Source organism: Mytilus galloprovincialis, chromosome 1 (genome assembly GCF_965363235.1).
Source record: "Mytilus galloprovincialis chromosome 1, xbMytGall1.hap1.1, whole genome shotgun sequence".
In the NCBI taxonomy this organism is placed as follows: Eukaryota; Metazoa; Mollusca; class Bivalvia; order Mytilida; family Mytilidae; genus Mytilus; species Mytilus galloprovincialis.
The window spans coordinates 105,076,608-105,091,157 of NC_134838.1; the positions used below are offsets into that span (position 1 = coordinate 105,076,608).

A 14,550-nucleotide genomic window follows, 5' to 3' on the forward strand; every position below is an offset into this window, starting at 1 on the left:
GATGTGAACAAAAATGGGGGGGGGGGGGGGGGGTTAAATTTTTCTCATTTCAGATTTCATAAATAAAAAGAAAATTTCTTCAAGCATTTTTTTGAGAGGATTAATATTCAACAGCATAGTGAATTGCTCAAAGGCAAAAAAAAAAATTTAAGTTCATTAGACCACATTCATTCTGTGTCAGAAACCTATGCTGTGTCAACTATTTAATCACAATCCAAATTTAGAGCTGTATCCAGCTTGAATGTTGTGTCCATACTTGCCCCAACTGTTCAGGGTTCAACCTCTGCAGTCGTATAAAGCTGCCCCCTGCGGAGCATCTGGTTGGCTTTTAAAGCGTGAAGACAATCAAATAGGATGACAATCTTATGTTATGGAATAATATTAGTCAAATTGAAGAAAGTGTAGTAGATCATATTGTTCAAAATCTGGAAAACAGTATCTTTTGAAGTTCATTTTTCAAAGCGCACGTGGTGTTCAGAGAATCAAGATCAAAAACGAAAGTAGAATATTGTCGACTCGACCTCAAATAAATAACATTTCCAAATGATTTATGTATCCGACTTATTGAACAGTTTACAAAAAAAAAGACTCGACCTCAAATAAATAACATTTCCAAATGATTTATGTAACCGACTTATTGAACAGTTTACAAAAAAAAGAGAAAATCAGAGGATGTATCAATTTTCTGTCAATGCTTGAGAAATAATTGTATGATTTAAAAACGTGTAACAGTCTTTAGAGAGAAAAGGGGGGTCATTTCTTTACAAATGCATGTAGTTATGCAAAATAAATCGATCAAGATTTCTAACAAACCGGATGATTATTTAAATAAAACTCCTTTAAAAGTAAATGAATTTTAAGCATAAGGTAATGAAAATAAAAACCAACATAAAAAAAAATGAAATTTCTTTGAGTTTTTTTTTTTTTCTTTCTTTAATTTCATACATAAAAAATGGTCATTTGAAAGATTAAATTAGGTGCCAGGAGATTGCGAGAATCCAGGATTTTGCTCTATTTATGTCAGAGCTTCTGGGGGCCTTGAGCGGCCCAGACCCCCCCGTAAGGCACCAAGCTTACAGCTTGGTGGGCGTCTGGCTTTGCCGAACGCATGTTATAGCCGCCTACAATTTTAATTGAGCCTTCTACTTCAATTTCAATGGAAAGCCCTGGTAATGACCAAATATCACTTGAAATTTTAATATTAACACATGTTGGTGTCTTTTAAACATTGATTACTATTCTAGTATGACATCCTATTATCGTCAACCAGTATAATTACATTGGAAGAAAATATATAAGTGAATAATGCGATTAAAAAAAATCATTGAATTATATAATATTACTAATATTACCAAAATTTGGTAAAACGGAACAGCCAAAACAGTATTGTATCTACAGGGCTTTCACAGTTAACAAAATTACCGAATTTGTCCTATTAGAATCGAAGTAATTCATGGCAGCCGTAGATTTGTTCTCATTTAACCATGGGTTGGGCATATATATTCGTATTTTACCCCTTGCTAACGCTCGGGGAAATTTAATCAAATATTAATGCCCAACCCATGGTTAAATGAAAACAAATCTACAGCTGCCATGAATTATTTCTTAATAAATAATGTTTGAAAGACACCAACATGTGTTAATATTAAAATTTTAAGTGTTATTCGGTCATTAGGCCAAATAAAAATATATGTGTGGTTCCAGTACCCAATCGACCCTAGTACACCCTGACCCTGGAACTTTTTTTTCATTTCTGAAAAATAAATTTCAAACGATCTAATTTTGAGGATTGTGAATTAAAATAATATAAAATTCGTAGATTTCTGTCATTTGAATTTCCATAAGAAGTAACTGTTAATGGTAAAATGCAAGAATTCATAACAATTTGTTGTCAAAATGCAACAAAATCAATGAAAAACATAAATGACTGTCTTTATTTTGCAACCAAACACTTTTAAAATGGCTGACTTCCGGTATTGACGTGTGTAATACTGGAAACAATTTTGGTAAACATACAATTTTTTTCCGGATTTTTACAATCCTGAATAAAATTTAGAAAAAAATGAATAAAATTTGCCGATCTACCGACCCTATTTTTCAAAAGTATGTAACTTGAACCACACATATATTTTTATTTGGCCTTACAAGTATTATTCAGAGAATATCAGTGTTATTCAGTCAACTCATTCATGTTACCCGTTATTACTGTGATAATGACGATTAATGTAATAATTTAAGCATAATTTGTGACGTTAGAAATTTAAGCAAAAATGCTGGAACTAAGTAGCCATCTTTTTAAGAATGAATGTGATGATGAACTTAGCCTTTGATCAAAATGACAATATTCGTTATGTCATTATATGTCCTTTATACGTATTGCTAAAGAAAACCTTTTGACATTGTTAAAAGATCTTCGCACTTTATTTTAAAACAATAAATTAAAAAACTATTATCTTACAGCAAAACACTTAACTATTAAAGCAACATTTGAAAAATTTTGAAACTAAATTTTAAAAAAGAAGGGATAAAAAAAGACCTTCTAAACACACAAAAAAATAATTAAAAGAAATAGAAATAAAAGAAATAAAATACAAATAAATTATATCAGATTCAAACACACTTACTGTGGCTGCATCATGCTAACTTGCCAATTACTTCGTTAAATTAGCCCAAAGGCCCATTCTTCAGAATTGTTTCAGATACAGAATATATTCAATTAAGTTGAATCAAATGGTTAATTCTAGTTATGGATTTAATATCAGTGACCTTGAGCCATGTGGCATGAAGATTCTTTTAAACTCATGATCATGGTAACAAGCTTAAGGCTAACATGGTAAAAATAAATTTTCTGCACAAATAACTAAAATTACCTTGTAAAGTTACTGCATGTGAATGACATCAATTGAATTTTTTTTTAAATGCAATACCACTTATTACCTGTCTCTACATGTGAAAAAATAGAACCTGATTGTAAAGTTTTACTACTAAAACAATTGAAATATATGATGACATCAGGAATTGACACACATTTATGTACCTTAAACTTAAAGATAGACTTAATTAATTAGGCAGATGTGTGAACACTATTCACATTGATAATGCAAACTAATTGGATATGTTGACACTAATTGTGAACATTTTCACAATTCTTAGAACAAAACAAGAATAAACAAACGTACATGCATTTAACATGTTATCATTTTTTTGTAGCTGTTATATTCATTTTTTAAACATTTGTACATCTTTGTGATATGCATGAACTTCAGATTTCTGAAATTTTAACTTAATAAAATGTTTATTAAAATTTCTTTTTAGGAAAATCTAACTTGATGGACGCCATAAGTTTTGTCCTTGGAGAAAAGACATCAAACTTGCGTGTAAAAAGATTAAGTGTGAGTCTCAAATACATCACATTTAAAATGTTTTTAATTGAGAAAAATTTTACATGAGTACATTGAAGAACCATTGATGGCCTTCGGCTGTTGTCTTCTCTATGGTCAGGTTGTTGTCTCTTTGACACATTCCCCATTTCCATTCTCAATTTTACAGGTTATGAAACAAAGTACAGTATATATAATCGAATGACAGGAAAAGTGGGAACTTGATTTTTGTAATATTTTCCTCTTACAGTTTTCAATCATGATCACGACCCCAAAAATTTACAAAAAGGTTGAGCAGCTGCTAATTTTAATTGTTTGAGACATGTTTTCCTGACATATGATCAGGATGAATGTAAGAACTAAGTCATTTCTTCTGACAAATTTAGAAAAAAATGGTTTTTAATGTAGATAATTGGAACTTCACATAAAGTTTGGAAAGAGTCTGAGATTGCTCACCTTCTATTGGAAAGTTGTGAAATGTTTTTTCGAATTTTAATTTCCATTTATTGACATGTCCTATCTGAAGTATTGATACTCTGGTCCATTGTTCTACAACTTTGTTTAATGTTTATAGGATCTGATTCACGGAGCACCAATTGGCCAACCTGCTGCTAACAAAGCCACGGTAACAGCTGTCTATGTTAATGAAGAAACAGATGAAGATACTCACTTTACAAGAGTCATTCATGGTTCTTCATCAGACCATAAAATTAATGGAAAGGTAAAGAAAGAGTACATGTGAAAAATGTAGCTGTTGTCAGGGACTGTGCTAGCCTCCATAAAGCTTTCACCTACATCAGAATTTGTTGCTTCTGGACGCCAATCTTTGCTCCTTTATTATGTAATTAGTATGGCGTTCATTATCACTGAACTAGCATATATTTGTTTAGGGGCCAGCTGAAGGACGCCTCCGGGTGCGGGAATTTCTTGCTACATTGAAGACCTGTTGGTGACCTTCTGCTGTTGTTTTTTATTTGGTCGGGTTGTTGTCTCTTTGACACATTCCCCATTTCCATTCTCAATTTTATTTCATACTCATGATTTTAACTATTTGTACTATGCAAGCGATAAAGGCCAGTTTTATATGTATATCTTGGTAATGTTTACCTATGAAATACTTTGATTATCTCGTCATATAGTGATTTATTTTGACAAATATTGTCGTGAGATTCAACTTGTTTACATTTACCATGACACTGTTTTGTACTTTCACTTTGCGATCTCATATTATTTTTGTTTAAGTTAACATGTTATCAATGCAGATAAATTGAGTATTTATTATGTTTGTGCCTCCCTTTTCATTAACATTGTCTTTATTTATGATAGAACAGGGTTTTCATTGATCTCATTTAAGCATTATATATAATGCGTAAGGTTATGTAAATTACACCCAAGTAAGTTCATACGCCATATCGAGAAAGGAATTTACTGTCCGTTTAAAAATAGCATTATGTAGAAATGTCCTTTTAGTTTCATACGCTTTTAAACATGTAACACTCAGAAACGTGTCCTTCCCCCCAAACGTGTCCGATTCCCCCAAACATGTCTAGTTGAAAACTGCGCCAAAGCGTGTCATTTGTATAAACGCCAAAGCGTGTTCATTTCTCAACTAATCCCCAAAAGTGTCCAATCCCCAAAACGTGTCCATATCAAGCGTTATTTGGTTATTGCTATTTCGTTAACGTATACTAATTTTACCATTTCATTAAAAATATACATAAGCACGTTAGTACTTTTTCAAAACGGAAGAATTAAACTGGCTTAAAGTGGGGGCGTCATTTCGGCTATTTCGTTTGTAAATTGTAAGCAAACATGTTGAGTTAAACAGTACAGTTAACGGGTGAAAGTGTCCCTTTCTCTGCGCGTTAAAACTTTAATGTTCTCTCTAATTATGCATGAAATACTGACAACTGGACAATTCGCAATCAACAGTCTAAAGTTAATTTATTCAGTAGAAATGAAAAATACATTAAAACTTATATGTTTTCTCTAATTTGCATGAAATACTTGCAACTGGACAATATGCAGCCAGCAGTCTAGAGTTTATCTTAACAAAAGAACAGTAAAAACATTAAAACATGTATGTTAAAATGTAAAAAAAACCAAAAGAAACAGGTAGCCTATGTTCTCTCTAAATAGAACTGCAAAAAACATTAAAACTTGTATGTTCTCTCTAAATATGCATGACATACTTGCAACTGGACAATACGCGATCATCAGTTTAAAGTTTAGTTTAAAGTTAATGTGTACAGTACAACTGTAAAAACATTAAAACTTGCAAAACTATTGTGCGCTCTAAATATGCATAAAGTACTTGCAACTGGACAATACGTAATCAACATTCTAAAGTTTATTTATACACTACAAAATAAATTTGCATTTAAAACCGGCGTTGATCACATAACAGTAATATTCATAAAAAAAGAATCTATAAAACTTATGCATGAAATATTTGGCACTGGACGTTATGTTTCTTATCGTGTGTCTTTAGTGATGGTGGAAACCTAAAATTTATTAAAAACCAGGATAACAAGTTTATAATTTGATGGGCTTTTGAAATACACACAAACTATTGACAAAAGTAAAAAAAATACTGTTAAACCCCGCCGTGCAATATTCGGATAAATATAAAAGGCATCATCGGAGTTTATAATTACAAAATAATTATGAAAGTTAACGATTAATTCAACTCCAGAACTATGTGTATGTTCGCTGTAAACGAATATAAACTACTTGCAACTGGACAATAAACAACTGCAGTCAAAGTTACTTAATAATAACAGATTAGTTTTGTAATTATTATAATCATTAAAAACCTACATCGAACTAACTTAATCTGATAAATGACATCTTCATCACGTGTGTCTCCCATCATAGAATTGCCGTAAACGTTATCAGCGATTTTATTTAAGAGATACATGTAAAAGCGCTAAAAGACGTGTAACGTTTTGGCGTTAAATATTGGACACGATTTGGCGAATAACAATTATCGGACACGTTTGGGGGTTATGAAATCGGACACGTTTGGGAAATATTGTACATTTCGGACACGTTTAGGGAGAAAAGACACGTTTGGGGGGAAGGACATGTTTGGGAGTGTTACAAACATAATTCGAACAAGAAGGACAAAGTTAGGACAACTTAATAATGTTTCTTTATCTAAGAATAACGAAATCTGTTTGTCTTTCTAAACATTACTAGCCAAAAGACGTAAGAAACGTTGCTTTTGATTGGATGATTAGATGTTTACTCTTACATCATAGTTAGTGCCAAAAGACATAAATAGAAGCCTGTACATAAACATGACATTCTGAATCAATCTTTTGAGCTGTCAACTACAATTTACATTGACCACCCAATTTATTGTTTTATTTGCTGAAAGATAAATGTGTATCATTATGATGTTTATTATATTGAAAGAAGAAGTCAAAATACTGAAATAAATACTATTGTTATGTATTACAATTCTTAGTGTTTCTTCACACTGCTGTTGAGTTAAACAATGATTCCACTACTCCTAAACGACTGAATGAGTTTAACAGTGTATGAAGATCCTAGGTTTGTTACAAAGTCTCCTGACTTGGAGCAGGCACATATAGAATGGGGTGGGCTTAAATTCATTTTGTTTACAAATTCTGAAGTGCATCCTTTAAATAAAATGAATAAAAAAAGGAAAATGTCACCACACATTATTTCATAATTATATTCACTCAAATTCTTTAATCTCTTTTTTTTTTACCGTGTTAACTGTAAAAATATTTGTTTGTAAAAAAAATACCCCCTTCTTATTACAGACAGTATCTGCTACTGAATATAATACACAACTTGAGAAGATAGGAGTGATAGTGAAATCCAAGAACTTCTTAGTGTTCCAAGGTACTGTTGAAAGTATTGCTATGAAGAATGCTAAAGAAAGAACTCAGATGTTTGAAGAAATTAGCAGGTAACATTATTTCTATGGAAAATTTGTGTTTTAACTTTATTTACAAATGTAATTTGCACCATCAGCATTAAACCCTAAACTTACCATCCAAACCAGTCTGAATGACAGGCAAGTAAAATTATCCTGAAAAGATTCCTCTCAAGCTGTACAAATTTAAAGAATAATTTTAAATGACAGGTTTTATTATGAAATTATGCTTTCTATATCATTTAATTATTTACGGAGGGTGAACTTATTGGAAGTTCTTGCAAAAAAAATAGACCTTTTTTGCAAGCTGAAGAGTTCAGAATTATTATTTGACACACAATGTTGATTTGTCATCCAAAATTTGTACGTGTTCATGGAAATTATTTAGTCCGTTGTTTTTGCCTTTTTGTCATGTTTTCACTTTTAGAGAGGGATTAAACTAGTAATTAAAATTCTGCAAGGAACATACAATAAATTAAATATTTTGAAATTAAAGAAAGGGAATATTATTTTGATTGTATCTTTATTTAAATCTTTATTATTACCAGGTCTGGTGAGCTGAAAGAAGAGTATGATAAGGCCAAGGCAGAAATGTTAAAAGCTGAAGAGGATACTCAGTTTACTTATCACAAAAAGAAGGGTATTGCTGCTGAAAGGAAAGAAGCCAAAATGGAAAAAGATGAAGCTGAAAGATTCCAAAAGTTACAAGAACAAATGGTTAGTTTTGAAACAGGCATTTTATTACAAAAAATATACTAGAACTAGATGGCCACCTTTAAAGCAATATTCTTCAAAAACTTTTGATTTTACATTTGGTTTCAGAAGAATGGAGTTATATACACATACAGAAACATTAGGAATTACAACATGTTTTTATTTTGATGGTTTTGACGCAAGATTCAAGAGGTGTGCCACTTTGTAACCATTTGAAAAGTTTGGTTTACAGAACTTGACACTATGTCATAAGGTTGTTTAAGATTGATTATTTGGAAATAAATCTTCTGGAGTTATTCCAGACTACACGAAATACGTCGGACAAATCCGGTCAATAATGGATTGGTCTGGTAAAATTTTGTTGAATTCCTGTCCGAATGTCCGGTGTTTTTTTTCATGGATTTTTCTAACATTCTAGCAAAATTGCCAAACGATCTCAAATTCATTTTCATCTTTATTATTCATCACAGCGATGTTTATTTTGTTCAACCGCTAGCTTTATGCCGAACATCGCCAACCAGTAATGTGTAAATCCGGGTAAAAACATATCTGACTGTCAAAAACAACAATGGATGCCATCATTTGCACAACCGGAAATGTAAATAAAACTGGATCAGATTCTGGGAACGGATAAGGATAATTCCGGGTTTGCCGATTAAATACAATAAATGAATAAAAATCCAAGCAGATCACAAAATTTAGCTATGAAATATAAACACTAGAATTGAAAACCAAAAGTAATTGACAAGTACCTCCTAAATGTAGAAGTTTTTATATAAGATATTCATGGAATAAATTGAAAAGTACCACCTAGAAACGTGGAAAGTACCAGTCAATATGAAAGATAATGAAACCCCTGAAACATTTTCAAAACCAGTCAATATGAAAGATAATGAAACCCCTGAAACATTTTCAAAATCCAATAAACATGATAAAATGGGACATTACTCTTCACTGAAATGCATTCAAGCAATTGTGCACATCTTTCATAACAATATACCCTCTTGTTACATCATTTTGTTTTAATTTGTGCATTTTGAGGAGGAGTAGGGCACAACAAAGTCATATGTTTGTTGTTTTTTGTCGGATAATATACAATTAGATGTAAAAAAAATTGGTCTGGTAAAATTTCATTCGGTCTGGTAAAGCTAGGATGCTTACCAGACCGAATGTCCTGTAAAAATAAAATTCATTCGTGTAGTCTGTTATTCCCCATAGTTACCTTAACATACATTTTTTTAATGGTTTATGACTGATATAAAGTACCTGAGATATATGTCATGAACCATTAGAATACAGGTAATGTTAGATTTTCACTGTTATAGTCTTTATTGTTACAGAGTAATGGCCCTTAAGTACTTAAAAATAAGGTTTTACTTTTTATTTCCCAATGTCAACTTTAAGTATCACATGATACACTCTTTTTTAACTTGCACTTTGTCCTTGGTTATATTAAAAGGGTCAAGTTTTATTTTGACAGTAAACTTTACAGTTAAAGAATTGTTCTGCTGTCATTGGTATCTGTTATAGTTTGTACATCTAATTCAAGGTAATGTAAGTAAAATGTTTGGGGCTGTGTAAGCTTTCAGAGACATTTCTTAATTGTTCAGCTGACCTATTTTTACAACGCTTTATACAGTGTAGTTATTGATGTCTTACTTGATATATAATTTTGTACTACAGGATGATAAGCAGTTAGAACTTCAGCTGTTTAAATTGTTTTACAATGAAAGAGACATCGATGAGTTGGCTGATGAAATTAATAGGAAAAATACTTTGTTAGAAAAAGAAACAAGGAGAAGAGATAAAATTGATGATGAAATTAAGGAGAAGAAGAAGGAACAAGGCAGAATGAGTAGAGATCTGACCAAAGTGGAACAGTCTATAAGAGAATCAGTAAGTTTATGTTGTTTTACTTTCAAAGTCATACATTCATTAGTTCGTGAATAGAATAAAGTCATTTATATTTTAAAATTTTACAATGTTTGTTTACAAGGAACATTTTTGTCAAACTTTTCTGGCCTTCTATTCAAAGGAATGATTATATTTGGTCTGCTGCTTGATAATGTAGAATGTAAGTAATCTTGTGAGAATTGAGATATGGGTAGGAAATTAAAATTAACATTGAAATAGAACTTGTTCGTCCCAGCTTTATAGTGATGCATTGAATTTAATACTTCAAGGAGGCCGAAAATGTAGATTTCTGCAAAATTTGACTAAATTTTATGGATTTCAATCAAATTTTATAGCAATAGGTATAGGAAAAATGAAGCACAGTAGTCAACAAACAAAATACACACCTATTTATTATCTGTGAACAATTTTATTTTGTAGGAAGTTGAGCTGAATAAGAAACGTCCTTTATACATAAAAGCAAAAGAAAAGACTTCCCACATGATAAAAAAAGTTGAAGCAGACAAGTAAATTTTACAGTTTATATATTCGTTATTGATATTTATGACAATTATGCTCATATTTTTCATATGTTACCTTTATTGAATGACTGTGACTTAATTCCTCAAAGACATCATGAAAAAACTTGTTGCCCTGAGTTTATCAGGTGATTTAGTATAACAGTTGATCATGATGTTAGAGAAACCATATACCATTATGACAAAAGTTTTAGAAATGTCTTTATTGTTGAGAAAATTGCAACTGTGTAGGTTAAACAAAAATTAATAACTCATATTTTCATTAAATCAGTATTTGTATGTAGCATTTTCTGAAATAATTTAACTTGCTTTTTTGCCCTTTTTTTCCCCAGCAATAACATTTGATAAATGCATGCAACAATTACTGAATATGCCTTTACAGTGTTAAGTGATTCAGAATTTTTACTATTCCATGTTAGCCAAGTTTGTAAGTTTCAAAGTTTATTGATAACTATATATTGGTTCTCGCCCATTTGACTTGCTATAATACAGTTACATTAATTGTTAATGACTAAGATTTTGTTTTTCAGAAAATCCCTGAAACAAGCAAAGAAAACTCATGATAATCATGAAATGGAGGTCAGTTATATTTATTTAATTCTTGTATACTTACAGTAACCATAAATGACCTTTTTGTAATTTATCAAATATGGAGAAAAATTGTATGGGTGTATAAAACATAGATATACTCAAAGACTTAAGTCCTAACAAGATAACTATCTATCTTTCCTTAAAGCAGTTGCAAATATTTTTGTAATTTTATTTTAATTATATTATTAGTCTGTTTATGCCTACGATAGTAGAGGGGCATTATGTTTTCTGGTCTGTATGTCAGTTCCTCTGTCTGTTCGTTCGTCCGTACGTCCGTTCGTCCTGCTTCAGGTTAAATTTTTGGTCAAGGTAGTGTTTGATGAAGTTGAAGTCCAATCAACTTGAAACTTAGTACACATGTTCCTTATGATATGATCTTTCTAATTTTAATGCCAAATAAGAGTTTTGACCCGAATTTTTACAGTCGATTGAACATAGAAAATGATAGTGTGAGTGGGGCATCCGTGTACTGGGGACACATTCTTGTTTCATACAAAATACAAATATAAAAGTATTGACAACAACAACAAAAAATAAACCAACCAAATGGAGGACTATGAAATATTTTTTTCTGTTTTGCTGCTTTTTATGCAACATGTTTGAGTTAAAGAAAAGTCTGTTCTTTTCACAGTTAGTATTTCATTTAGATTGACATGTGTTAGTGTGAAATCTAACGAAGCATGCTTTTCTAGAACAAAGTGAGGTTTATTCCTTTGACATAGATTGTTCATAATATGTAATGTTTGCAATTGGAAATGAGTTGATTAAATTGTTTTATAATTATCTAGTTCATTACCATAAAAATATTGTTTTCTGTACTTTTTTTTTAATGGTTGCAAATGAAAGGATGAACATAAGCATGATGACTTTACATGTTTTAGAAATTATTTTTATATGACTAAGAAAAATCTCAGTTTTTCCCATACATATCTATTGTGCTGGTACTTAATTGGTTTGTTAAATACATGCAGATAAGAGAACTGGAAAAAGAATTGGAAGAAGTTGACAAAAAAAGGCAGGAGTTTGAAGAAAGAATAGAAGAAGAGTCTCAGTCCCAAGGAAGAGATTTAAATCTAGAAGAATCTCAGGTATGATAAAACGTATTGATCATCTTGTGATCCTTTTCTATATGTTTTGTAATCACTCTAGTCTGCGGGATACAAAGACACACTGTGAAATAATAAATAAGCAAGGAACTATGCATACATTTAATTCACATCAAAAAGATATGGGAAACATACATCAGACCATATCAACAGCCCAATCTTCTGAGAAAATAGTGTTGATAGTATTCATAATATGTCAAGTTATAAGGCCATTTAAAAGTAAGGGTATTTTTTTTTAAGGTGGTACATAAGACTTAAGGGAGACAACTATTGAAATTGGTTGAATGTTTTAATCACATTCCACAAATATTTATCTTCTCAATGACCATAATAAGTGTTTGTCAAACTGCTATTTATCCAATGAAATTTTCCCCTAATAAAAGTTTTTGAAATTTGTATACTTTTATCAAAGGGTAAAAATTTTATGAAAAGTTAATGAGCCAAATTAATTTTAGTCAAGGTGTTTGGTACCACCTTAATCATACTAGAAATGTATCAACTCTTTAAATGTTACAAGTTAAGCATTGCAACAATTTTTCTTAAAAGATGAGATCAGTACAATTTATTTCAAAACTATTCTTTCATTATGGCAATGTTAAACTCTTAAATTTGTTAGGTACAAGAATATCATAGATTGAAGGAAGAGGCTGGAAAGAGGGCTGCTAGATATATGCAGGAAATGGACACTATCAGTCGAGAACAAAAATCTGACCAGGACAGATATGATAATGAAATGAGGAAGAAAAATGAAATGGGTGCTAAAATCAAACAGAAAGAAAGTGAAATGGAAGAAAATAGAAAAAGAGTGGAAAAGTTAAATGAATATATAAGGTGAACTTTGAGATTGGATAACAAAAATGTGATTAGGACAATTAGGAAGAAACATGAGATATGGACTAAAGTGAAAGATACAATGTCAAAACAAATACTTTTGATTAAAATTGAAGTATTTTTATAATATCTCCAGAAAAGAAAATTTTGCATGCATTTCATAAAAATGCAAGCACACAAAATTTTGGTTATGGCATAACTAATTCAAGCATTAAAGATTGTTGATGCCTGCATTTTTTGTCAGATCCTCTTCAAATTTTGATGATCATTTCCATTCATAATTACTGCTCCTAGATATTTTATTTCTTGGAAGTTCTAAAGACTATTCATCTTAAGCAACAGTTCATTTATCAAAAGTAGAAATCTAAATTAAAGACTTTATAATTTGTTTCATTCAGAACAAGTAATCAGACAGTAGCTGAACAAAAAAAGATAGAAGAAGAACTTACAGCTCAAGTAGAACAAGCTAACTCAAGAATATCAGAGATTAACGTAGATCTAGAATCTATCATGGATCAATTAGGGGAGGCCAAAGTTGACAAACATGAAAGTGCTAGAGCTATGAAGAAAAAAGAACTATTAGATAACCTGAAAGGTTTATTTAGTGGTGTTGTAAGTTATATTGTGGAGTTGTTGGTTAACTTTGAGAAAAAAATAATTGGACCTTAATACTTTTGTGTTTGTGTTAAAAGACTATTATAATTTAGTATCAGTCACCAAAACCATGTGTCTAGTTCAAGAATATTCTTTTAAAAGCTTTTATTTTGTCAATTTAATACCATTCCATCAACTCATATCTCTGAACTAGTTCTAAAATTCTATTTTACACTTGGTTGATCTTTTGTACGCACACTGTATTACATAATAGCCAAACATCTAAAATTTGATACTAACAACAGCATGGTAGACTGATAGACCAGTGTGAACCCAGTCATAAAAGGTACCAGATTGCTATCACTAAAGTTTTGGGTAAATACATGGATGCCATTGTGTGTGATACAGAGAAGACAGCAAAAGATTGTATCCAGTACATGAAGGAACAAAGAATTGATCCTGAGACATTCTTACCTCTTGACTATCTTGATGTACGATCTGTTAATGAAAAACTAAGGTAATTGATCCTGAGACATTCTTACCTCTTGACTATCTTGATGTACGATCTGTTAATGAAAAACTAAGGTAAATAATCTAAGATAACTATTGAAGATAGTTGCTTCAGGTTTTAAACTAAATTTTATATGTTTATAAAAATATTTTTTTACACTGGAGAACTTCAATATTTTATATTCATAAACACATAGTAGTGATTCTATCATGCCATGATCTTTGCTTGTGTTAACATTGTTAGGCATTATATTTGTTAAATGTTAATATATAATATATATATATATATAATGCCTAGCCAGGTTAAATGTGCATGAAGCATGGCTAAAAGAATTATTTCTATTCTTAAAAGAAAAATAATAACTTATTTATTTATTTATTTTAACTTAATAAGTCAGGAATGTGACAGTTCTTGTCCATTCGTTTTTGATGCGTTTTGTTATTTGATTTTGCCATGTGATTATGGACTTTCCGAATTGATT

At 30.9% G+C, this 14,550-nt stretch overlaps 1 protein-coding gene across 1 annotated transcript in view; it reads left to right on the plus strand.

Annotated features, from left to right (window-relative positions):
* LOC143048552 (structural maintenance of chromosomes protein 1A-like) overlaps positions 1 to 14,550 on the plus strand; it is a 40,233-nt gene that overhangs the window by 3,923 nt on the left and 21,760 nt on the right. The window contains exons 2-12 of the mRNA XM_076222298.1: positions 3,316 to 3,392; positions 3,955 to 4,101; positions 7,175 to 7,323; positions 7,839 to 8,007; positions 9,688 to 9,900; positions 10,339 to 10,424; positions 10,967 to 11,015; positions 11,999 to 12,115; positions 12,750 to 12,964; positions 13,363 to 13,576; positions 13,864 to 14,075. Of these exons, the coding sequence (XP_076078413.1) occupies positions 3,316 to 3,392; positions 3,955 to 4,101; positions 7,175 to 7,323; positions 7,839 to 8,007; positions 9,688 to 9,900; positions 10,339 to 10,424; positions 10,967 to 11,015; positions 11,999 to 12,115; positions 12,750 to 12,964; positions 13,363 to 13,576; positions 13,864 to 14,075 (1,648 nt within the window). The remainder of the gene's footprint in view (positions 1 to 3,315; positions 3,393 to 3,954; positions 4,102 to 7,174; positions 7,324 to 7,838; positions 8,008 to 9,687; positions 9,901 to 10,338; positions 10,425 to 10,966; positions 11,016 to 11,998; positions 12,116 to 12,749; positions 12,965 to 13,362; positions 13,577 to 13,863; positions 14,076 to 14,550) is intronic.